At 40.4% G+C, this 25,199-nt stretch overlaps 1 protein-coding gene across 5 annotated transcripts in view; it reads left to right on the forward strand.

The window, feature by feature from the left end:
• The window catches only part of DIP2C (DIP2 acetate--CoA ligase C (putative)), a 524,374-nt gene that overhangs the window by 460,666 nt on the left and 38,509 nt on the right, over positions 1–25,199 (forward strand). For 3 of the 5 annotated variants that reach the window (XM_089776776.1, XM_006111894.4, XM_006111900.4), the window contains 3 exons: positions 1,866–2,036; positions 11,888–11,917; positions 13,613–13,674. In XM_089776776.1, the coding sequence (XP_089632902.1) occupies positions 1,866–2,036; positions 11,888–11,917; positions 13,613–13,674 (263 nt within the window). The remainder of the gene's footprint in view (positions 1–1,865; positions 2,037–11,887; positions 11,918–13,612; positions 13,675–25,199) is intronic. The other 2 variants (XM_006111897.4, XM_006111901.4) reach the window with 1 other exon arrangement.

The following is a 25,199-nucleotide window of genomic DNA, read 5'->3' on the forward strand; positions in this document are numbered from 1 at the left end:
CACCCTAGTCCGAACTACCTAGTTCGAGCCCCGTGTAGCCGCGCTACACGGGGTTCGAAGCAGCGGGGATTTAAAAATGGCGGCTCCCCGCCTATGCTAATGAAGCCCGGGAAATTCAAATCCCGGGCTTCATTAGCAAGTGCGGTATGCATACATTACCCTCCTAGTTCGAACTAGGAGGGTAGTGTAGACATACCCCTATTTTTTTCTTTTCAGTTACAAAGAGGTTTAACTTTTCAGATGTCAGTAATTCCTTTCATTTACTGACAACTGTATATCATTTCCAGAATTAAAGTAATTTACAAAGGTAGTGTGGTATAAATGTGAAGTAGAGAGCTTGGACCCAGGCAATGTTTTTGTGGTTCAATATTTTCTTCCTTCCATTTCTTCTTTTTTTTTTCCATTAGATGCTATCCTTTTGTAACTACTGATGCTTGTCTACCTAGAACAAGAGTTCCCACCTTTTAGTAGAATCCCAAGCCCAAATGGATTGGAAAATAGGTGCCCCGCCATGTCCTTTCCCAAATGCATTTTGACACACTTGTTGCTGTCTCACTGCCTTTTTCCTCCCTTTCTCTGCTTTCTATTTTCCCCTCATTTCCCTTTACATTAATTTTTTTAAGTTCTTTATTTCTCATGATTTTTGTTGATCCTTTTCCCCTGCTGCTTCTCTTTGTCTGACCTCTGGAAGCTAAAATCTCACTCACATACTGACAGGAGAGCATTGCTATCCCCATGGCTGAGTACTTACTATAAGAGCAGAGAAGAACGCTCAGGAGGGTGGACTGATGCCTGAGTCAGCAGCCCTGTATGTTAAGGCTGTCACAGGAACTGGAAAGGAGTTGGTGGGTGACTTTCAAGAAGGAACTTGCTACATGTGATATTGGCGGAGACAGTAACCTGTTTGGATTGTGTCTTCATGCATCTAGGGAACACAGTGATTCATTCTTCTGTTCTATTTTCCACATTCCAGCTACTCTGGCAAAGTTTGCCCTTACCCAAGATTGGGTAGAGTAAAGCCTAAACAGCACCCGCCGCTAAAACTGAGACTTATTTGTGATTGATATGTTTACATTGCTCTCAAATTACTTCCAATTACTTTGAATGAAAGCAAATGTGGAAATTTGTATATGTAACATTTCTGATGTCAGTGTTTTTGTAAAAACTTAAAAAACAATTAATAGTCTAGCAGCACCTTAAAGACTAACAAAACATGTAGATGGTATCAGCTTTTGTGGGCACAACCCACTTCTTCAGATGACAGAGGTATTAGTGTTTTTGTAGACTGTCATATGCAACTAGTTGTGAAATGCCAGACCTCCTTTAAATGATTGAAAAATCCTATTATTTTATTGAAACCTATTGTGTGGAGCTTAGGGTGCACACACGGTCTATAGTTCCTTTAGCCTTTTAATAATTCTCCAATCAGTTTTTTTCCAGGACAGTTAACTCTTCCAGTTGACTAGTCATTGCAGTCCCTAGCTATTACTTGATACTAGCAGTTTTTTACTTCTGGAACTTTTTGTGATCCGTTTCCTCCTAAATACTAGGGAAGAAATTCCAAGCAAGTAGCAGACATGCATCTGACGAAGTGGGTCTTTGCCCACGAAAGCTTATGCTCCAACACTTCTGTTAGTCTATAAGGTGCCACAGGACTCTTCGCCACTCAAGCAAGTAGGTCTATTTCTCCATTAGTCATAAATGTGTCAGATGGCCATACAGCTTCCATGAAAGGCTGGAATTGGAGAATTATAATCCTGTATTTCTGTGTTCATGTTTTATTTCACAACATCACTTGTTTTCATCCACTGTTTTAAAGTTGACTAACTGTAGTTTTCACTGCATTGTAACTTCTTCTTTCCTAGGGAAGAGGACTGGACCTCTCACGTGTACGGACGTGTGTAGTCGTGGCAGAAGAACGACCCCGAATAGCTCTCACTCAGTCATTCTCAAAATTATTTAAAGACCTGGGTCTCCATCCACGGGCTGTTAGCACATCTTTTGGCTGTAGAGTGAACCTGGCTATATGTTTGCAGGTAAGATTTTCCATGCCTTAAATTTGTACAAGTGCTTGTGCTAAGGAAATGGTTATCAATAAGCAATTTTCACATCAAGCATGGGAGGTTTCGTCATATTTCATGTTGGCCATTTGCTTAGTTATTCTTTAAGTGCATTAAGCAAATTCATCTGCTACTTAATGTTCCCTTTTCATATACAATTACTACACTTCTGCATTTGTCAATGAACACTGTTCATCCTTCACAATGCATTCATAGCATTTATTCTGCCCCAGATGTGCTATAATTCAGTAAAGTGTATCAGAATAACTTATACTGTTGTTACTCTAAAATAAAATGAGTTGGAATTTATTGACGTATGCATATCCCTGCTTCCAAGTGCTTTCATGAAGGTATCCTAAAACAAAGTAGCTTCCTTCTGTGTGTAGAATAGTTACTTACGTTAGTCAGATAAATATTTTCTGCATGCAATATTTAGGTCTCACAGTGAAAAAGAAATCTTTTTGACTCATTTGTCAGCGTATGAGGCATATGTGTATTTCATTCATCCCATTCATCAGACGAGTCTCCAGGAGAACCTGACATTTATCTTGCATTCTCTGCTCCAGGCATTCAGCTTTTTTGATTAATAGGCTTAAAAGAAAAAAGGGAACACTGTCATCATCTAGTCTGCGTTCCTTTAAAACATAGATCCTAGAGCTTCACCTGCTGATTCTTGCATCTAGCCCAATAACTTGTGCTTAAGACAAACACATCTTTTTAGAAAGATATCCAATTTTGATTTAAAGACTCCGAGTGACTGAGAACTTACTATACTCACTAATAAAATGCTCTAATATTTAATTATCCTTAGGTTAAGGCACAGTTTTTTCTATTTTATTTTTTATTTCCAGCTTGAACTTGTCTAGCTTCAAATTGTTATGCTTCTATTATGCTTGATTAAAGGTCCTCTACTATCAAATCTTCTCCATTTGTCAGGATTTAAACTGATGAAGTTCTTACCTTTGATGAGCTAAAGGGAAAGTCTTCTGCAGTAAGGCGTGTTTTCCATCATCTGTACTTATGGTTCTTCTCTGATCCCTTTCCATTTTTCAATATCCCTTCCAAGTGTGGATAGCTGAACTCGACACCGATAGTGTCTCACCAGTGACATATATAAAGGTAATATCACCTTCTACTGACTACTCCAAGGATTGCATTAGGCTTCTTGGGAGCAGCACTGGGAGTTGGCTATCAGCCATGTCCACTAAGTCTTTTTCAGGGTTACTGTTGGCCGCCTTCAATCCTCCATTCTGTAAGTGTAACTCCCCTACATCCAGCAAAGACTATTCCAACTTTTCAGCTCTTGTGTCTCCCATGGCTTCATATTGGGGAGCTCTTCATGGATAGTAACAAAAGCCTTGCTCAAATATGGAAGCCAAAACCACATCTGAATAGAAATACAGCAAATAACGCACTTGCCACCCCCTTCTGCTATTCACCATTTTTACAGCACTTTGTTTTACAAGCCAGACATCTAAAAATGCTTCATAAGTATAGGTAATCAGTCCAGCACAGACCAGGCTTTTGTTCCTTATCAGCAGCTTTGCCCCAGCCTATTGCGGAACTGACTAATCAAAGCCTTCATCAGACCTTGATTTAAAGTGACCTGGCTACTGCAACATGTTAACAGAAAATGAATGTAGGAGTCGACCCATCTCTCTATCTGTCATGCAACCTAATATCCCTTCAGTCTACAACTAAATCAGTCAGTGATTTTAAATATCACTATTGTTTATACGACATGATAAAGCTATAGTCAGACGAGAAAGATGAAACGTCATTCTTTGCTCTGGAGGTAGCCCTTTGTAATTCAGCATTCTATCAGACAGTCTACTGGCATGTAAAACTTCACGGAAATCTCCCGCATTCCTAAAAGCAATATTTGAATCCTTTTATAATAAATGTCCCTTCTGCTTAATAAATGTAAGATCAGACTTAGTCTGTATTCAGGTTTAGAAACAGCTGTGTTAACATCTACATGATATATTTCACTTAATAAATATTTGAGATCTCTCCTGTTTAAGGAGTTCTGTACCCTTGCAGAGAAACTTTCTTTTTCTCTCTGGAGTACCTGGAGCTGTAAGAGAGATAGGAAAACCTAATGAAACAAGCAATCAAAATTTTAATTAAAAAAGCACCCTAACTTCATCTTTAGAAAAAATAACAAGAAGTCCTGTGGCACCTTATAGACTAACAGATTTATTGAAGCATGAGCTTTCGTGGACCAAGAACCGCTTCATCAGATGTATCATGCATCTGACGAAGTGGGTCTTTGCCCACAAAAGCTCATGCTCTAATAAATCTGTTAGTCTATAACAGCATTTCTTAAACTGTGTTCCGTGGCACACCAGTGTGCTGCGAGGCAATCAGAAGTGTGCCGTGGAAAGAACAGAAACAATTCTGCTCCCCAGTCCCCTGCAGAGCCCGCAAATAGCTCCCACTGTGGCTGCCCCTTCTCCCCGCCAGCCCACAGGACGGCCCTGTCCCACGAAGCCTCTGGTGCTGAGCAGTCTTCTCCTCCTCTATGTGTGCAGGTGGCAGCTTTTACAGCAGCCACTGCTGCTGGGAGGAGGAAGAGGGAAGGTGGCCGGAGTTGAGGAGCTGCTCTTGGACCTCGGTGTTTTAAAACTGCCGCCTGCGGGGAACTCGATTCAGGCTCTGCCACCTCCCTCTCCCTTCCCCCCCCCCCACACCCTGCCCCGCACACATGTGGGGCAAGCTCGGGCTCTGCTGCCCCCCCTCCTCGGGGCGCGATTGGGCTCTGCTGTCCCCCATGCGCTGCTGTTCTCTCTCTCCTGCGCCCCTACCAGCCTGCTGGGGAAGTGGCAGAGTTTAATCTGGCGGGGACGGTTGGGGTTTCTACTCTCCCACCCCAACCCCCGCCCTGCCAGTGGGAAGCCTGGCCTGGCCTGGCACTGCAGCAGTGGTGGTTTTCCCCCCTCCCCCACGAAGGAACAAGAGCATGCTCCCTGGAGGTTTTCCATGCTGCAGCAGGGTGCCAAGCCAGGTAAGCATCCCCCCTCGTGCCCAGACCCTGTACCCAAACCCCCTTTTCTCCCCTCCCCCTGCCAAGACCCTGCATTCCCAGCTTGCTCTGATACCCTGCCACAAGTCCCCTCCTGCACCCTTCCTCCTGGCCAGACACCCTGCCCCAATACCCGCTCCTGGCCAGACATTCTGCCCCAAGACCCCTCCTCTACCCTCCCTCTTGGCCAGACACATGAACTTATTTACCATTTGTTTATTATTATCCTTACTTTTTTGTGGTCTACATTTTCAGACTGTTATTAGGGCAGTCTTCCTGGGGGGGCGGAGGGGGGAGGAAGGGGAGTCATGGTGCATTTCTATCCCCCAGGTCTCCCAAGTCTGGTGGGGTGTGTTTGTTTGTTTGTTTTTTTGCTTGCCATCTTTGATGTTCCCCATAAAAAAAAAATATTGCTTGGTGTTCCTCAGTCTTAAAAAGTTTAAGAAACACTGGTCTATAAGGTGCCACAGGACTTTCGTTGTTTTTGCAGATTCAGACTAACACGGCTACTCCTCTGATACTTCATCTTTAGAGACTCACATCAAAGAGTTCCTCAGTCTGCTTTCTTTTGGAGAACTGATAACAAATAGGGCTTAGTTTACTTCTTCACCATGAATACATCAATGGTACTTTAAAAGCTGTGTGTCAGGGAAAATGCAGCATATGCAACTATTGATACCTACTGTGTAGGTGGAGCCACAACACTTTTTAATGGGAAAGAAAGTAACAACCATCTAGGAATTCCTTGTCAAGAAAACAAAAGAGAATCAAATGAATTTGCCACTTAGACACAACAGTCTGCTGGTTATACTTGCCTTGCTTTTGACTTTGAAATGGCTGCAGGATTTCCTTTTCTATGGGAGGAGGTGGTGATGGGAGACATAGCTCAGGGAAATTATGGTATTGCTGTTATGACAGGCTGCTTTAAGCATCCACTAAAATTTCTCAAGTACATCAGGTCAGTGGCCCTTCAATCCCTGAAGTTTCAACCCTGAAACTATCTTATCAAAGCTTTGCTTGAATTCACCCTGTGCTCTGATGCAGATGAGAACACCATGAAGGGCATTGTAGATAACAAGGACAAGCTTCCCATTGTATTCAAGCTCTTCAGAAAGACCTACTGGCACTAAATGCTGCAAATGAGTTGAGAGAACACTGACCAGTTCTAAAGTTTAGGCCTTAAGTCAATCTCAAAAATATTGTTGATCCTAATTTGTGTGGAAGTCCAGGTAAACTCAAAGAAATGACAGGCATATCCTGTCACTTGAGAACCTGATCAATTCTGAATTTTATCTGGGCTACTTTATTAACTTCAGCCATTGGGAGTTTATGTGAATGAACAAAAGTAAACAACAGTTCTTGAGACGGGATTGCCCCTCAAATGACTTTTTCTTAATGATTTTGACTGCAGATTTTCAAGCTGTATGCAGCACAAAATAAGAGGCAAGTCCAGCCCATTAACATCCGGAGAGAACTGATGTAGCTACTCAAGTTGACAGTTCTCTTTGGGTATGTTCAAATAGTTTAGCAGCAGGCATCTCAATCCACAGGAGGAATTTAAGAATATGTATATGATTTTTTTTTTTTTTTAAAAGTGGCTTTGAGTAGAAAACTGCTTAGTTTCTGTTTTGAAGTAGTCTACTGCTTATAATGTTGCCCTGTACATCACTCTTATAGTCAGAATGGCTCTTAAAGCATTTAAGCAAGGAAGATGTCAAGTGTGATTTGAAGTAATAGTGGAGCTGTTAGTTATAAAAGTAACTGCAAAATATGGCTAGATTGAAAATATAAAATAAATGTAGAATACCACACGGTTGGTACTGTTGACTGGGAAAGATTGGATGCTGAGATTGATGGACCACTGTTCTGATTTAGTATAGCAGTTCCTGACTTGTAGTATGCAGGTGTCTTGACCCAGAGGGTATTCTGTTTCCAGGATGGCAGGTAGAAGAGCAGAATAGGTCTTAATCTTTTCTCAGTGAGGTTCTTTAAGTTAACATCTCTTCCTCATGTTCAGGAACTGGTCCTTGTTTGCTGGGGTCTTAATGCAGTGCTTCAGAAAAGTGCTTTTGTATGTTTCTGAGCCTGTGGCATCTGCTTTTGTATTTGTTCATACAACTGATGTAATCCTACCTCCTACTCTGTAATCACTATATGAAAGAAGGTGGAGGAAATATTGATATTATCAGTATATACTCCTTCAAACTTTACTTTCCATAAGGCTGGTATTCTGACTCATTCGAGTTTCCTCCTAAAAATTTACACCCAGGAGTCATCTTTATCTAGTGGTCTTAGTGCTCATCATTTGTCCCTTCTTCAGAGAAAGGCCTAGTCTGATTGTCTTCAGAGTGAGTTACCTTTTTATTTGACTTGGATGCAATCTCCTGTTCCCCTCTCACTTGAATTCCATCAATAGACGATCCTATAGATTGATTATGTCAAAGGGTCTCATTAGAGGGGCTTCAACAGCTGTGCATATCCTACATTTATGATCATACACAGTCTGTGTGTTTTTGCTAGAAGTCACCTACTGAATAATACATGGATTCTGGAAGCAGTCTTCAGCAACAGGACAATTCTGTTCCGTAAATAGTTCCAAGTTGTCCATCTAGTTATCTTGGAATTACTAGTTTCTTTAGTTTTTCCTGTTTTCAAACTAGTGACAAGGGAAAGACACAAGCATTTTATCTAAAAGTAAGCTGTAATTTTTGCAACAAGCTTTCTCTATTTTTTCCTTTACAGTAAAGTGGTATGTAAAGAAGAAATAAATAATTTTGGAGCATATTTATCAGTCTTATTTTATGAATATATATACTTGGAAAAAGCAAGCATCATAATAATCCCCATTCAAAACAGTTTTATACTTGTAACCTAATGGTAACCTTAGTATTGCACCATATGAAATACTATGAGACACTGAATATATTCCTTCTGCCTAATTTAAGACAGAATTAACATATGTCTTCTGACTTAGGCTATGTCTATACTGCACCATTTTTCTGCAAAAGCTTATGCAAATGAAGCGCAGAGTAAAATATTGCCACACTTCATTTGCATAATTAATAACTAGGGGCCGTTTTTGCGCAAAAAAAACCCTCTTGAGCAAGAGCCATTCTTCCTCATTTTTTCAGGAAGAACGGCTCCTGCGTTTACACAGCTCCTTTTTGTGAAAAAGCCTCTTGCACAGAAATGGCCCCTAATTCTACTCCACGCTTCATTTGCATAAGCTTTTGCGGAAAAAGGGTGCAGTATAGATGTAGTCACTAAGATTTGTAAAACTGTTGAGACACCTTAAAATGCAGAAGGGTATTTTTAAAAATTGTAGGCACCTAAATGCCTTTACAAATCTAGCACCTTATGACTAAAAGTCATATAGATTAAGAATGTCAGCGTGTAGATGACTACATGATTAACCAACAAGTTTGGGCATGTCGGTTAATCCTGTTGCCTACACACACTCCCTTTCCTTGCTGCCTCTGTATCACAGGTGGCAGGGGAGGGGGAGAGGCGGAAGTCAGTACAAATCCCGTGGAGCTGCCTGCCCTCCCCTACTCTCACACTGCTCCCTCTGATAGAGAAACAGTAGTGCAGAGAGTGAGGGGAGGCAGGTGGAAGCTGATCCCCCAGAGGCAGTGAGGAGTGGGAGGCATGAGCGGGGAAGGGGACAGGGGAGGCTGCCACAGATGCTGGGCAGTAGCCCAGGCTGGCAGGGGGCTCCCCAAGAATGGCCCCACCCCGGGGACTATCGAGCAGTTGTGTAACCGCTAAAATTTGATGAAGTTACACAACTATTCAATTATACGCTATCTAACATCCCAAATGTAGATATGTAGGAAAGTTATTTCAGAGGGAACTAGATTGGATATAGCATATTTTACTTTTCAGGTACAGTTTCCTTATTCTCTAAAGACACAGAAAAGTAGGGATGAGCTGTTAACAAGGCAGAGATGCTCTTCCGGAATATTTTGATTTGTAAGATAGCTTTCATTTAACTACTTGGAATTTATTAAGTTTTTAGTGGCGGGGGAGGAGTGACACAAAAAAGGCATTGAAGTTCAAATTACATCTCCCATGCTTAATTATCCTTGAGATAAAATCTTTTTCCAAAGTGTCACTTTGTTATTAACCTCCACTGGAGAAGGAAATGCCTTCAGCCACATTTGCTCCTTTGAAAGAAAATGATCGAGTACATTTTTGTGGCACTATAATTAGAAAAGTTACTCAATTCTTCATGTAGTTTTTTTTAGTTGAAGAAAACTATGTGTTTCACTCCAGTTAACATCTACATATGAATTGCTTTAACTGAGAATTCTACCATTTAAAACTTTTAGGCAGCAACAGTGTTTTTGTCTTTTTCCTTAGTAAAAGATCATGCTTTTGAGGATCATGGAGTTGCATTTAGGGAAATAAAACTACTCTGATAGAGGACTGTACATTTTTTATTTATATTTCAAGTGGTAGCAAATTCGTGACATGTATGATTTTGTATTTACATATGTAGTATAACTGAGTCAACGCCTTCAGCTAGTGTTGCCAACTCTCAGGATTTTGTGGACAGTCATGATATTTGTGATTTCCTTAAGTCTCCACCTGTTGAAATTGTATTAGGCTATGTCTACATTAGTGAGCTTATGTCAACATAGGGGTAGAAACCCCAGCTCCCCAACTGGTATTAGCTATGACAACAGAAACCCTCTTTCATTGACATAGCTGCATCTACACAGGAAGGTAGTCAGCATAGTTATGTTAGTCAGAAATGTATGTTGTACCCCAACCAATATACTAGGGTGGTATAACTTTTAATCTAGACCAAGCCTTACTTGAGATTCTCAAATATTTATGAAAAGAAGGCAAATTAAAAGAACCTAACAGTTATTGATCTCATAGTTAAGAACCTTGTGAGGGCAGTTTTAAAATTCTCATGATTTTGGTTGCCCAATTCATGACTTTTAAACACTTGCAGTAGGCATTATTGTATGTATACTATTGTCCCTGATTTCAATGGGAGTTATGTACATGTATCTCAGAAGGAAAGATTTATCCTCATAAAAGTGGATTTTTTTTTCTTTTAAGTATCAGACACAAGAGAGGCTATGCCTGCTGATGTTGTATGAAGACTCTATAAAATATATCTTGTTTCTAATCAAGAGTTAGTTTCACACTGAATGAATTTGTTTACACAGGCTTAATGTTTCAGCTAGATTTCAGCCCAGCAAGATTCCATCTTAGCTGCGTGGCAGCACAGCCCAGCAGCTGCTTAATCAGCGCTACCCAGTCAAACAGCTCTGTGCGCTGAGCCTCTGACTAGATGGGGCTTATTAAGCAGCTGTGGAGCTGTACTGCCGTGCAACTTAGCGGGAACCTTGCAACCCAGTCTCTAATTCTATGGGCAAAGTTGGTAGGTATTTACCAAATTTACCAGATTTACATGCATCCACAGAGTTAGAGGTCAGTGTTGAAAATTAAATTCCAAATGTTGTGCATTGAGGATAGAGCTCATATTTAAAAACCTTATGAGGGCAGTTTTAAGAATGTTTAAAGATCAACCCTGGAATTAGGGTGTTAAATTTTTGCATTTGTATATTTGCATAGTCATGGGATTCACTGCGCTTAACCAGGTCTGTGTTTAGATACAGTTTTATAGTATACAGTGACACCTACACATTATTTACCCGTGTGGCCATTCTCAGGCATCAAGGAGCACACTCATTCTATTTAACAATGCTCGCTCTTCCCCTTAGTTCAAGTACACTAGTTTTTAGCTGTTTGCTGTGGCAATTTCCTATAGATTACAGAGTTGACAGTCTAGTTCTATTGGCACTAATATTTATACTGAAGCAGGGCACCACTGTAATAAAATATAAGTGCTCTTAGAATTGTCTGACTTCACCAATCACAGATCAAGTTTGATGGTGTTCTTTTGAGTTTAGGTTTTCCATATGACAGCACAGCTAATGGCTGCAACATCACCAGTGTGTCTGACACAAGAGGCTTAGTAACAGAGGACTAATAGTCACTGTATTTTTTTATTGTTACTTCATTGTAATGTTGAATTTTGATGTTGATGAATCTATTTGTTTTGTATTACTATTTATTCTTACTGCTTCACACCCTGCATCCCAGGGCCTGTGAACAAAGAATGAAGGAGTTTTGTAGTACCAAGTTATTTAATTAGTTCTGATCCTATAGAAATCAAATTATACAAGAAGCCTTGATTTTATTCTACCCTATAAGCAGGTTAATCTCTGTGAAAAATGTGTAAGTATCCTTTTTCCTCCATTGTCAACTAATGTTGCCCAAAAAAGCACCCCAGAGATACTTACTGCTTTTAGGAGGGAAAGTAATCACTAACAATCTTTATTTGTTAGAGTAAGGCAAACTAGGAGCTCCTGTGTCAATATATGTGCATTTCAAATAGTGAGGCAATAATATTTACTTATACTTTCATGTGAAAGATAGCGTGCTTAACACAAATTGTCTACTAACATTGTCAGTAGTGTCCTAAAATCACTTCAGTTTGTTTTGTCTCTAAGGTTAACAGTCTGTTGCTGTCTCTTCTGTTGCTCTACTAAAATATCAACACCTCATTTTTTACTTTTTTTAACCTTTAATGGTAAAATGGTTACTTTGTAAGATTCCTGTATTTGACATTGTTTTTCTTTTTATTTTACTCCCTGCTTTTTGCATTTCCTCTCTTTTTTTTCCCCTTTCCCACCCTTCATTCCCATATGATGTTGTTATTTTTGTCTTGTGTTACTTTCTTTCCTTCTCTCCTTCATCCCTGCTATTCTTGCTGCTATAGCCTCACAGGCTGGGGAAGCTGGCCGAGCAGGTAGGGGATTTTCATGTTCCCTAAATACCCACCTATCAGCTTCCAACAGTGGTACAGACTAGAAATTGAGTCTGGAGATTTTGAGGATTATTAGATTCTTTTTGTATGATTATGAACAAGTCCAGTACAGTTCTGTCTGGCTGCAGGCTTCACGAAAACTTAGCTAGCTATAGTAATTATTTCCTTCATACTGAAAATCATAATTGCCATGATGGTTGTCTTTAATTTTCTAACTAACTTGGTTCTGTTATTTTACAAATTGGTTATGTTTTGGTTTTTTTGGGTTTTTCCCCCTAAAAAATCAAGAATAACCATTTTTAGGGTTTTTTCCACTTTAATCTTTACTTAATTACGCTCTCCACTCAGCACTAGTCTGTTACACTGCTGAGTTTATTAGTAGACTGAAAATCACATCTTTAATGGCTAGCTAGGATGTTGTATCTTGTATTTTGTGTTATTAGAAGCTAAAGAGGCTAATGTGCATGTGCAGCTCTGTTTCTCTTTGACTATCTTGGTGGTGGGTTACTGATCAGTGTCTGTATTGTAAATATTAAGTGTTAGTAATGTCTTTTCTCCTTTTGGTATGGAAATTGTTTACCTGTAGAACATTATCACAGTTTCCAGTGCTGAAAAAATTGTAAAACTACCAGTTAAGTAAGCATTGCAGTTGAAACATAGAATAGCAAATTGTCCATTTCTCAGACTTACATTGTATTATATATTTTAAAGTGGTTAGAAGACAATGTGGTTTGATCTGTAATATTCCTTGAAAACCTAAGTAACTGATACAGGGGTTCTTATAAACATTATTTGGCGTTCTATTCATTAAGCTGCTTAGGACAGACTTTCCAAAATTCCATTGTTCCAAAACAAAGTTGTGCAGTTATCATTTCCTGCCTGTCTGTGGAGTGGAGCATGTATCAAATAAAAGATCACTAGAAATAGGAAATTCACATTATACTTGGTGATGAGTTTAAGCACTTGGATAAGGGAAAAATCATTGCAGGTTACAAAATTACAGTAAAAACACTCCGTTGTTACATAAGTAACTGAATATTATGACACTCAATGAGTAGTTAAAATATAAAGTGGAAACCTGATAAAGAACAGAATAATTGCTTATAGATCTTCAGTCCATATCAGTTCATGTCACGTGTGCTGCCTTAATATCTTTAACTTTAAATATATGCTCTGTTGCATGTGTAGAAGATCTTTTGCAAATCATGTTTCACATACTTGACCCCATACTTTTACCATTTAACTGTGTCTCCTCAGCGATTTCAGCATTCCTCAATATGACAAAATATTTAATTTAATTTTGTATGCATTAATGTACTGAATAGACAACCTTTTGGAAGCAAAAAAGACTGTATTGACATTTAATAAGTACAGTCATTTGACATTCTCACAAGCCGCAAGGCAACAGTTATCCCAGTGTAGGTATATTTGGAGGTCATGATATTATGATTGTTATAATAATATAATTATTATAGAATATATAAGCTATTCTAATCAAGTTTGGTTTCATTAGTATTTAAATAAATGTTATTTGATTAGCTTAACTAGTAGACAAATTTTTCTATTCCAAAGCTGTAAAATAACTTTTACAATTATTCCGATTGGAATAAATTGGATTTCTTATAATTATAATTGAATATAAACTAAATTCTAACTAGAATATGTTGTATTTCACAGGGAACATCTGGACCAGATCCAACCACTGTGTATGTTGATATGAGGGCACTGAGACATGACAGGTATGAACTCCGATTTTTTTTTGGTTTCACAATATGCAGATTGGACAGATTTGCAAGAGCATAGCAGGGACAATATTACTGTGCAATTGTCAAGCTGTGAAAGCGGTATTAACCCTCCGATTCTTATTGATTTCACCAGCCACCTAAAATAGAAATGACTGAATTAACACTAGTATAATTGCAGGCTTCCAAGATATTGTGAACATCATGTTGACACACTTAATGCTACATGCTTCTCTACTTCCTTCATTTTGTTCAAAGTCACATTTGCAATCCAACCGCTTCTTGTAGGGATGCTGCTTTTGTTTGTTTCACCCCCCCCCCCTTCCCAATCAGGCATGGTTCACTTTACACCAGGCCATTTTAACCAAGTGGGGGGTTCCCAGCTTGTTGTATACAATTCATTGAATGAAATTTAATGCTTGTACTTAGCTCAGCAGTATGAGATCTACTTTGATACGAATATTACTGCATCCATATGAAGGATGGTACCATTTTAATTATATCTGTTTCTAAACCAATACAGTTTAAGCAGGACTAAACTTCATGTAAACGAGTCCTAAATCTGTTGCCCTAATATCCAGTTTCTCTTAACTGCTAGCAGTGGTTCCTTCCTTTTTCCAGGCTAAGTCTTGCTAATTTGCCTGTTTGTATGAGGGAGGTTAAAATGAGTTTAAGTAACTGTGTAACTGATGAAATTTTCTGCAGTTACATGGTTACACATGGGGTAAGGGGTAGGAGGCTCCCTGGGACTGGTGCATGCCGGGAGCTGGCTTTTAATTACAGGCTCCTGCTTGCCTTCCCTTCTCTCCCCCACGATGCTGCCTCTTATACAGCTTTTAAGCTGGCTCCCGCACATACCAAGAGCCTGCATGAAACCATGGCTCATTGACTAACCATGTACATGATTGCACTTTCACATCCCTAGTTTGTACACCTTTCTGTACTGGAGGCTTTTCCCCAACTCTGCTGCTAATTTGCTATCTAATCTTAATCAAGTTACTTAACCACTTTGTCTTCATGTCCTTAACTGAAAAATGAAGATAATAGTTATCTATTTCACATGGCTGTTCTGACAATTAGATATTTAATAAATCACTTGAAATGTATAAATGACTTACTGCACTAATACAGACCTCTTTCCTCAAGGTAGAAGAGTGCTATGTCATCTTAACTTGTTCACTGTACTACATTACTTTCATTAATTCCAGCTGGCAGTTTCAAATCCGATTAAATAACTGTTTAGGCAATTACAATGGCTTCCTTGTACAGCTACTTTTAACTGAGTCTTCTAGCAGAGTTTGTGTCTGCTAAACAATTTTTTTTACCTTTGTTACAAAAGATTTTAATTTGCTGTTGAGATTCAGCAGCTGCACCTCACCCCGAGGAAACATAAAAACTTTCCTGGCAGAGGGGGTGGGAAAATCATTTCAGACATTATGGTGGTGTGAGTGGGAGAACAGCAGGACCTTTTTATTGTGGAACTTTTTGTATTCACTTTTGCAACTTGAAGTCAATTTTTTTTTTTGAGGAAAGCAGATTTTTTTGTGAATTTTTCTTTTTAATCAAAATCTAATTTCTCATCAAAAGTTTAAGAAAATTTTGGAGCAGCTTTATTCACTAGTTCGGCTTCTATTCTTTGGAAAAATATGTTCAGGAACAAAATCGTGGCAGTAGTGAGCTCTTTTCGTAGGGCTGGGTGAGAAACCATGCTCTGAGAAAACTCTAATTTGCAGTCCCAATAACCTAGAGCAGCAGTTCCCGACCTTTTCCAGATGGGAACCCATTTTGACAATTCAGGAAGACTTGGTGACCCAAGGCAATTCAAAAACGGGGGGAGGAAAGGGGACAGAGCCACTTGGGGATACACTTGGCGATCCTTTTGAAATGTAATGGCAATCCATATTTGGGTCCCGACCGACCCATAGGTTGGGAAACCCTGACCTGGAGTCACAAAATGATTATTCAGTAGCACATGTAGCCTGGTTGTTGGGATATGAAATAGTTCTTTGGCAGTGCAAGGTATGCAACAGTTCCTGGTTGCCCCACTCCCCAAACAATCCTTATTAATTCCGTGTTGCACTTCTGATATTCAGCACTACAAATGACTATACTGAGTCTAATCAGATCCATGTGAAACTGCTATCTATGTTCAGGATTCACCCACAGAGCATACAACTATTGTAATCTTGCTGGGTTTTTTGTTTGGTTGGTTGGTTTTTTTTGGTTTTTTGTGAAACAATTAATTCTGTACAATATGTGCATCACACCCATGAACGTAGACCTACTGAAAGTGAATTTCTTTTTCCTAATCCAAATCAATGGCAGGCGATGCAGAGGTGATGCTGTATTTGGGAAGAAAGACAGGATTGCCTTACTACTTAACCCCTTTCATCAGTACTTAGAATGTTGTTCATGTGTAGGAGAACATAATTTTAGCCTACACTAAAAGGAAGGTTATGGCTACTTAGGAAGAGAGATAAATAAATATGGGAAGAGTTTTTCTTCTGGGTGAAAAGGAAATCTGTAAACTAGTCCTTGAAATGAAAATATATTTTCTTTTTACAAGTTGCATACAGTTGATTTACGTACTGTAGCTACAGTAAATACTTATACCTTTTTTAGCCTGTCAGGTAAAAGTAGATGCTGTTACTAAGATCAGGGTTTGGAGTTGTACTGGACAGGAGGAATGCTAACAAGCACCCTGTGACTAACAGGTTAAACTCAGGTAGCTAGCAAAGGTGTTGGTCAGGGGGCTGAGAGAACCAGTCGAGATAGAGTGTTGAAATTTGAATTGGATATAGATTCCTTTCCTGCTTTCTTTGTGTGGGAGAGAAAAAACAGGTGTTGAGAGACATAGAATGCTTTAAATCCAGGCAGGACTACCATGCCTCCAAGGAATTTGGGACATGGGAGTGGACTGAGCAAAGAGAAAATTGGAAGGAAGTAAGGGGAAAAGGGAATCTAGTCATGTTCATGGTAATTTTTCTTTATTTTTTGGTTTGGTTTGAACTGCTCTCTGTGAATCTATGCCTCCCCTCCCCATTTACCATCTAAGACTGTGCCCAGAGATTTTTTCTGTGTTTTAATTTGTTTTCCTTAGTTGCTCTGTAACATCTAGCAACCAAGTATGCTTTATCAAGTATATCTTTTGTTTTGTAATTAAAAAATCACTTATTTTAAGGTAATAATTTGATTCTTGTGTACTAGAAGGTCTGTCTGGGTATGTCTACCCTGCCTTCCTCTTTCGAGAGAGGAATGCAAATGCAGCTGAGCAAAATTGCAAATGAAGCGTGGATTTGAATTTCCCGTGCTTCATTTGCATAATCCCATCCGGCTGCTTTTTCAAAATACCCTATTTCGAAAAAAGAAACTCTATTTCGAAAAAGCATCCAGACACGATTATGCAAATGAAGCATGGGAAATTCATATCTGTGATTCATTTGCAATTTCACTCAGCTGCATTTGCATTCCTCGCTCAAAAGAGGAATGCAGTGTAGACATACCCTCTGGGTGTCTGTGTGTATCTGCATGCCTCAGACTGGAAGGTCAGCTACCAGAGAGACTGCAGCTTGTTTTTCTTTTTTCTTCTTTCAGTCTCTCCCTGGAGGTGGATTCAGGCATTCACCCCTGGTTTTAGGGTTAAAATCACTTAATGGTAGTAGCAATTCCCCAAAATCTGTGTTTTATGATTCTGGGGGGAAGTTTTTTGGTAACCAGTGTCTGGAGAGGCAAGATTTTTAAGCTCTCTTGCAGGCTTTCTACACTTGGAGCGCCTGAGTGAGGAACAGCCCTGACAGGAGTATATTAATTTTTCTTTAGTGTCTTGGTTGTAGAGAACACTAAGGGAGATAGCAAATCTAGGCCAACTTTAGCTAACATAACTCTTAATTTGATGGATTAAAGACTTGGTTCCGAAGTCCGGACAAAGGAATTTGAAATTTGGGTCACACATTGGAGGACAACAATCCCTTTGTGTTTTCTGTTTTATAATGGAATATCACTGCTGTTCAGTGTTCCCTGTAAGCTTGTGTGGATGCTCAGGACAGATTCAAATACCAACCAGCTGATTAGCAGAGCGCCAAGCTAGGATTTTTGTTTCTACTAGTGGTGCACATTTGCATATGCCTCAGCGCACATAAAATTATTCTGCACATGGATGGAAAAAATCCACACATGGAAGGAAAAGATTTGAGGGAACATTGCTACCATTTATCAGTTCCTAAAAATAAGACTGATATGCATAGCCACAGGAGTGTAGAGCAACAGTTCAAGTCCATGTTTGACACTGTAACACAGTACACTCACCACCATGATGCCTCCTGCTGGTCACTCAGGGAATTAGCATTATGGTGCTGCAGCACCCTCTTCTGGCTGGTGTCTTGCCTGCTGTTATTTGTTATTCTTCACCACTCTACGTCAGGGCCCACGTCTCTCCCAGACCGTGGCGTCCTTCTACTGGGGGTACTGCCCTACTGCAGTGCCCCCATATGGCTGGAGTCCTCCCCACTGGAGACCCTCAATATCCCTATGCCCACCTCCCCTCTGTGACCGACTACCAGTCTTCATCTATCCCCTGCGACAAGGGCAAACTGCAGTCTGAAATTGCCACTCATCATTGGCAAGGGGTTGTGGACCTTCTGCTTTTGGCTATCCTAGCTGCTTCCCTAGCACTCTGAGCCTTGCTTCAGGCTTCACAGCCTGGGAACTTACCTGGGAGCTTTCCCAGCTCTGCTCTACATCAGGAAGTCTCTCACTTCCCTAGCAGCTAGGTCCCTCCTGCTCCCCAATCAGAGCAAGGGTGAGTCTCTCCCTTCCTCCCTCCTGACGCCCTTATTTATACAGCCCACAGCTGGGCCCTAATTGGCAGCTATCTGTTGCAGCTGCTTGCTCCATAGCTCCAGCCCTCATCCAGACACTATTTAGTTTAGATAGTGCAAGAATAAGCAGTGAAGCATTATACTGTAAACAAGGTAAACACTTTGACTTAGTCTTGATAAAAGGTAAGTTTTCTTAAATATGTAAGAGAAAACATTTTTTGACTGTTTTTAATTTGAACTGTAAATTTACTAATTATTCCTAAACATTTAACTAAATATGTGATCTTTAAGTCTGATAAATATGTTTTATCTGTGCAATAACAGTTTTCATCTACCATGTACATGTTCATTCTTAAATAGAAATGAATATTTGACAAAACCTTGAGCACAACAATTTATTTTTCAAATCCTGCCACTACTGATGTTTGGATACAGAGCATGACTAATGGAAACATTACCTTCGAGTAAATATTTAGAGCAAAGTCCCTGTGCTGTGTTCAGTTGGGTTAGTTATTAGCCAGAATTGGAACACTAGCTATAAGTATTGCCAAGTGACTGTTCTGCTGGATTTCAGCTGTACTCCTCCTCCATTTAGAACAATGATTTTATTGACACACAATCATTCTCTTGGCTTACTTTATGATTTGCTGAACAGTTAAGCAGAAAAGTTGGTCTGCTAGAATCTGAGACTACAGATTAGAGTAGGATGAGAATTTAATTACTAAATTACCCATTAAAATAATGAAGCAATTAGGATGACTGAAAACTACTCTTGGATCTCTACTATTGTCAGCGTGATTTAACACTCTTAACTTTGTTGGAACTTGAGGGCATGTGCTGTAGATATCTCGTCTCATCTTCCAACACAGTACACAGCAGTCCTCTTTTCTGGCATTTGAAATCCCCTTGTTTGCCTTTGTGTTATATCTTTTTGAAAGCTGCATTAGTCTGTTAGGCACAGTGAATGACTGGAGCTGTATAAAATATTTCATTTTACAATTAGAAGAAAAATTTTCTCCTATACTAAAAATAGTGAAAACAGTGTAGCCAACATTATGTGCATGCTAGAAAATCAACCCCATCAGACATTCAATAATTGTAAGGTTTATGCTTGTCATCCCATTTTTGCGTGGCATTTTTCCACTTCTTCTTTCCCAACATATCCATTAGAGTTCAGTTGTCGATGGAAGATATGCAAATGCTTGGTGAAATGGTCATCCACGCTAGCTGTGGTATTACCTTTTTCCCCATTTCTCATCAGTAGTGCAACAAAAACAGTCATGTTTTCCATCTATAGCATTTTTTGGACAACCTGATCAGATATTACTCCTTCCAGATTCAAATAGATGTGACTGAGAAATGGTCTCTCTTAAGAGAGTAACTGAAATTCTGAACTACTTCATGTGGAAAACTGGTAGGAACCCGTAAGAATCCATTCCACAGGACAGATTCCATTGAAGGATCTACAGGAAATCATCTTAGAAAATGGAATTTTACCATAACAGGTGTCACTCATGAGCCTAACATCAAGAGCAGGACAGCGATTCCTGTTGTGATGGTGAATCATTAACAACAAAGTGTCTTTGTCATTGGCTGCTCCAGACTTTACAGCAATCAGTACAGATATGTCTTTGGATGGGCTCCTGATCTATGGACGAAGGAAGATAGTGCTTACAGGAAAGGGATATTCTCTTATTTTTTTAAAGGGCAGCAAAAGGAGCAGCCTTCCATTTCAAAAAGGAAATGCAGAACACCTATAGCAGGACAAGATAGCTCTAGCGTACCTCAATGAACAAAACAGAACAATAAACCAATTAAAAAAATAATGGAAGAAAATGCTATCATGGGCAGAGATGAAGGGAGCATCAGTAAAAGCTCCAGAAATAACATAGAAGGTAGATCCGTCAGATTTGTCCCTCAGCACAGGGGAATTTTTCTCTCAATGATATAGTTTAAGGGAATTCCATAGAGACATCTATTCATAGTAAATAAGAACAAAGACACAGATATCTACTGCTCAAGAAAGATACTTCAGAACTCCAGCAACAAGACACCCTTTCTCCCAGTGGGCTGAATTTTTCTTATACGTATTCCCGCTCTATTCCCCTTAGGAAACCATTTTAATGAAAAATGGAATACATAAAAATGATATTATTGTTATGCTGTCTGAGGTAACTCTGTCCATCAGGTTCCAATCAGCACAGTAAGTCATGTTCTAGACAGCATGGCATGCCTCTTAAGCAGCCAAACACACGATCTTTAAATCTAATAATCAGGCGGGGAGGGATATTTAGAAGATAAGAGACTAGTACAAATTGTGAAGGTTCTCATTGCATCAGGATGCCCATCTACTCAGTAGTAACGATGTAGTCTCCGAATCAGGTATCTGCCATACATATGTATAAAGGACTGGAAATGGTAAGCCTCATAAAGCAGACCTCAGTTATGAGGAAGGTGAAGTATGCAGCTGTCTTCACTTTCAAAAAAAGATTAATCATGGATAGAAAACCAGTTAGATTGTTAAAACTCCTTTTTGGATCCATTATGTCAAAATTAGGATTGCAATATAACATTAACACCATTGATGCATCTGCCACGTGATCAGTTCAGGTATGTCTACACATCAAAGATAATTCGAAATAACAGCCATTATTTCAAATTAACTTTACTAGCATCTACACCATCAAACCGCTATTTTGAAATAAATTCGAAATAGTGGAGCACTTATTTCAAATTTGGAAAACCTCATTCTATGAGGAATAACACCAAATTTGAAATAGCTAATTTGAAATAAGTGCTGTGTAGACACTTATTTCGAATTAGGGGGCCTCCAGCCTTCAAATTAGGGGGCTACTCCAGTATCAGCCAAGAACATTCCTCCCCCTCCTCCCCTCCCCTCCCCGGAGCCCTTAAAGGGGTTGACTCTGGCCACAGTGCCTGTGCCAGCTCCAAGCCTGCCAGCCCAGAGCCAGCAGTCACTGCCCCTGACCCAGTGGCCCCAAAACATGAGCCAGCAAGCCACTAGCAGCCAGCCCTCCACCTCTCCCCAGGAGCAGTCTGCCAGCTCCCAGGAGCCTGCCAGGGCCTGGAGAAGGCAGGCGCCTTCCTTGTCCAGGGTGGAGATCAGGGTGGACCTTACTCAGGTTTGTGGGGGATGCCTCCAACGTCCATGATCTCCACACTAGGTGGAGGAATGTGGTCATCTATGGCAGGATGGCTGCCAGCCTGGCTACCAAAGGCCACTTGCGAACCTAGGGACAAGTTATCATGAAAATCCATTTGGTCCAGTGAGACCCCCCCCCCCCCAAACCCTGAGCCACCCCTCTTCCTTCTTCCCCTTGCTTTCCCCTTCCAGCTCCCTCCTCCCAGGTTTACCCCTCCCTTCTCCAACCCTCTCTCCTCTACTCTCCCGTCTCCTTTCTCCAGTCTCAGCCGAGTTAAATCCCCCCACTCCCAGTTTTGTTAAATAAAGAGAGTTGTTATTTTTGAAAATACGTGTATTTTATTTGACATCAGGAAGGAGGTCCAGGGGGAGGGAGGCGATAAGTGGAAGGACGTGAGGGAGTAATGAGGCACAAGCCCCCAGTGCGGCAGACCAGGGAGGCTCTCAGTGCTCCTCAGGGTGGAAGCTCTCCCACAGGGCCTCCTGGATACTGACAGCCCCCTGATGGACCTCCTGAATGGCAGCCTGCAGAAAGTGCAGCCAGGCTTGCAGCAACGCATTCACAAGAAGCACCAGAGTGACCAGGGGCACCTCCAGCTCCATGTTGCAGAGTGCTGTGGTGTCCCGAGTGAGGGCAGCCAGAGCACGCAGACACACAAATGCTTTGCTGTCCCTCATAGAGGTAGGCAAGCAAGCAGGGAAAGCTGAGAACCGGCTGCCTGGGGTGGGGTCCCTTTAAGCACAAGCCTCAGGCAGCAGCCACACAAATAAACTCCTGACCTGATTCCCTGCTGGACCTGGTTCCAGCCAGCCTTAAATGCAATTCAGTGTCCACTCAGTGTGGATGCTCTATTTCGAAATAGCAAAACACTATTTCGAATTGCATTTTGGGTGTAGACGTGTTATTTCGAAATAACACTGTGGTGTAGACATACCCTTCTTGACCAATTCACTATACTTTCCCATTTAGAAACTTTCCCATTAGCAATACAGCTGGGCAGTAAAGATTTTGACTTCTCAATTCGTCAGCCAAACTCAGCTTTTGGGTTGCCAACTTTGGTTGGATGAATTCCTGGAGACTCCATCTCATGACATCGTCTTCAATTCCTGGAGACTCCTGGATAATCCTGGAAGATTGGCAGTTCTGTCAGTTTCCTTAGGAATGTGGTGTTGGTTGGTTGGTTGGTTTGTTTGAAGGTTTCTGTAGTGTTAATTTTTTTAAAAAAAATTTCGGTAGACCTACTAGAAGCAGCAGATATAGGGCAGGGTGGCTGCCCTGGGCCCCACGCTGCAGTAGGCCCTGAGTCTAGTTGCCACGTGGGGCTGAAATGGCCGCTTGAGCCACTTGCTTCAGCGGAGCCCAAACAGCGGTTTGCACCGGCGCCGCTTGCTCCCGTGCGGCGTCCCGGCTGCGCAGCGCAGAACACAGCTGAGGGCCATAGTGGGAGGCAAAGGGTGTGTCGGACACTGCAGGTCCCACCCCCTAGCCGCGTAAGTCACTGCCCCGTCCCCTTTCACCTCCCGCTGTGGCACTCGGCTCTGCACCGCTCAGCCGGTGCAAACCGCCATTTGGGCTCCATCAGTGAGAGGCAGGAGGAGAAGAAGAAGAGAGTGAGTGAGGCAGGAGGAGGAGAAGAGAAAAGGAGAGTGAGGCAGGAGGAGGAGAAGAGAAAAGGAGAGTGAGGCAGGAGGAGGAGAAGAAGAGAGAGTGAGGCAGGAGGAGGAGGAGAAGAGAGCGAGTAAGTGAGGCAGAAGAAGAGAAAAGGAGAGTGAGGCAGGAGGAGAAAAAGAGACTGAGGCAGGAGGAGAAGAAGAAGAGAGAGAGTGAGGGAGGAGGAGAAGAGAAAGATAGAGGCAGGAGGAGGAGAGAGAGAGACAGACATGGAGGAGAGACCTGAAAAGCAGTATTGACTAGTTTTATTAATAACGAACATTTAATATTGATATGTGAAACATGTAATGAAGGAATGTGAATACGTAACGGATGACAGATTGAAACTGATTTGCGCACACGCTACTACATGTCGGTTGTGGCCATGGCGCATGCCCCATGTCACTTACTCCATTTTGTACAGATAAATAAAAATTTTATAAGTGTAAATTCGCCAACAACCCCAAATTATAAAATGACTAGCAGAGTGAGAGACTCAGGTAGAAAATATTTGTCGGGAAGCCAAAAATTAAAGAAGAAAAGAAAACTTGAAGAATGTAATCTCAGTCTAAAAGGTACTATGGAAAAATTTGTTCAAAAGACAAAAAAATTAGATGAAGAACCACAACAGTCTCAATCATCGTCACTGTCATCACATTCAGATCCAGTAGAAGTAGATTCTGTGGAATTATCCACATTTACTCCAACTTCAATTGCGACAACAGAACAAAATCTGCCATTAACATCAACATTCACTTTGTCTTCAATGGCACCAGATCTGCCAGATGACCCATTAACTGCAATAATATCAACGTTATTAGACAAACTAAAACAAAATCATCTGCTTTTTTTAGAAGACTCCGCAATAGCTGAAGTCAACATTAGTAGCAAAGATCTTGTCGAAATTTATTCCAAGTATTCAGAAGAGCTTTCATCAGAAGAAGATAATGGTGAGTTAGAATGTGCCTCAAAAAGAAGCTTAACCGACCATGCAAAATGGCCAACTATTCTAACTGATAAAGTCAGGTTGTTTATTGCTGAGCAAGGACCCGTACAAATAAAAAGTTTTAAATTTCCTAGAGATGAACAAAACAGATCTTTTTCAGCAAATCATTACTCCAGATTATTAAACAATGGAGAAATGATGGAAAGAAGATGGTTAATTTATTCTTTACTTCAAGATACTGTGTACTGCTTTAGCTGCAAATTGTTTGCGCCAATTCCAATTGCCCTTGTCACTGGCAGTTTCAGTGACTGGAAATATTTGGCTGAAAGATTAAAAGAGCATGAAAATTCACAGCATCATCGTGAAGGAATGATTAAATGGACAGATCAACAAAAACGTTTGAAGAATAAAGTAACTATCGATAAGATGATGCATAACATGATAGAAAAAGAGAAACACAGACTTATTACAGTTTTCAAAAGTATAGTTGAAATAATTATATTTATGGCGAGTCGAAATTTATCATTCAGAGGAAAAACCGAAAAACTTTTTCAATCCCATAATGGAAATTTTTGGGGAAAATTTTTGTCAGAAAGCATCTAAGAACATATGAATTTTTAACCAGCCTTGTTATTTGGTATGATGTATTCCTTAAAGAAAATACTACTAGCAAAATTCTGCAGAAGACAAATATAGAAATGGATATTGCTTTAAATCATTTAAGGTATCTTGTATCATATTTGGAGGAATACAGATCTTCAGGATTCCAAAGTGCATTAACTACAGCCAAAGAGATGTGTGATGAATTGACAATCAATCCCAACATTTCAGGAAAAACGTCTAACAAATAAAACAAATAAGTTTTCATATGAGGGAAATGACGAACCTATTGAAAACGCAGAGGAATCATACCGAATAAACTACTTTTTGATTCTGCTCTTGTTT

Source organism: Pelodiscus sinensis, chromosome 2 (assembly GCF_052426305.1).
Source record: "Pelodiscus sinensis isolate ZL-2025 chromosome 2, ASM5242630v1, whole genome shotgun sequence".
Classification (NCBI taxonomy): domain Eukaryota; kingdom Metazoa; phylum Chordata; order Testudines; family Trionychidae; genus Pelodiscus; species Pelodiscus sinensis.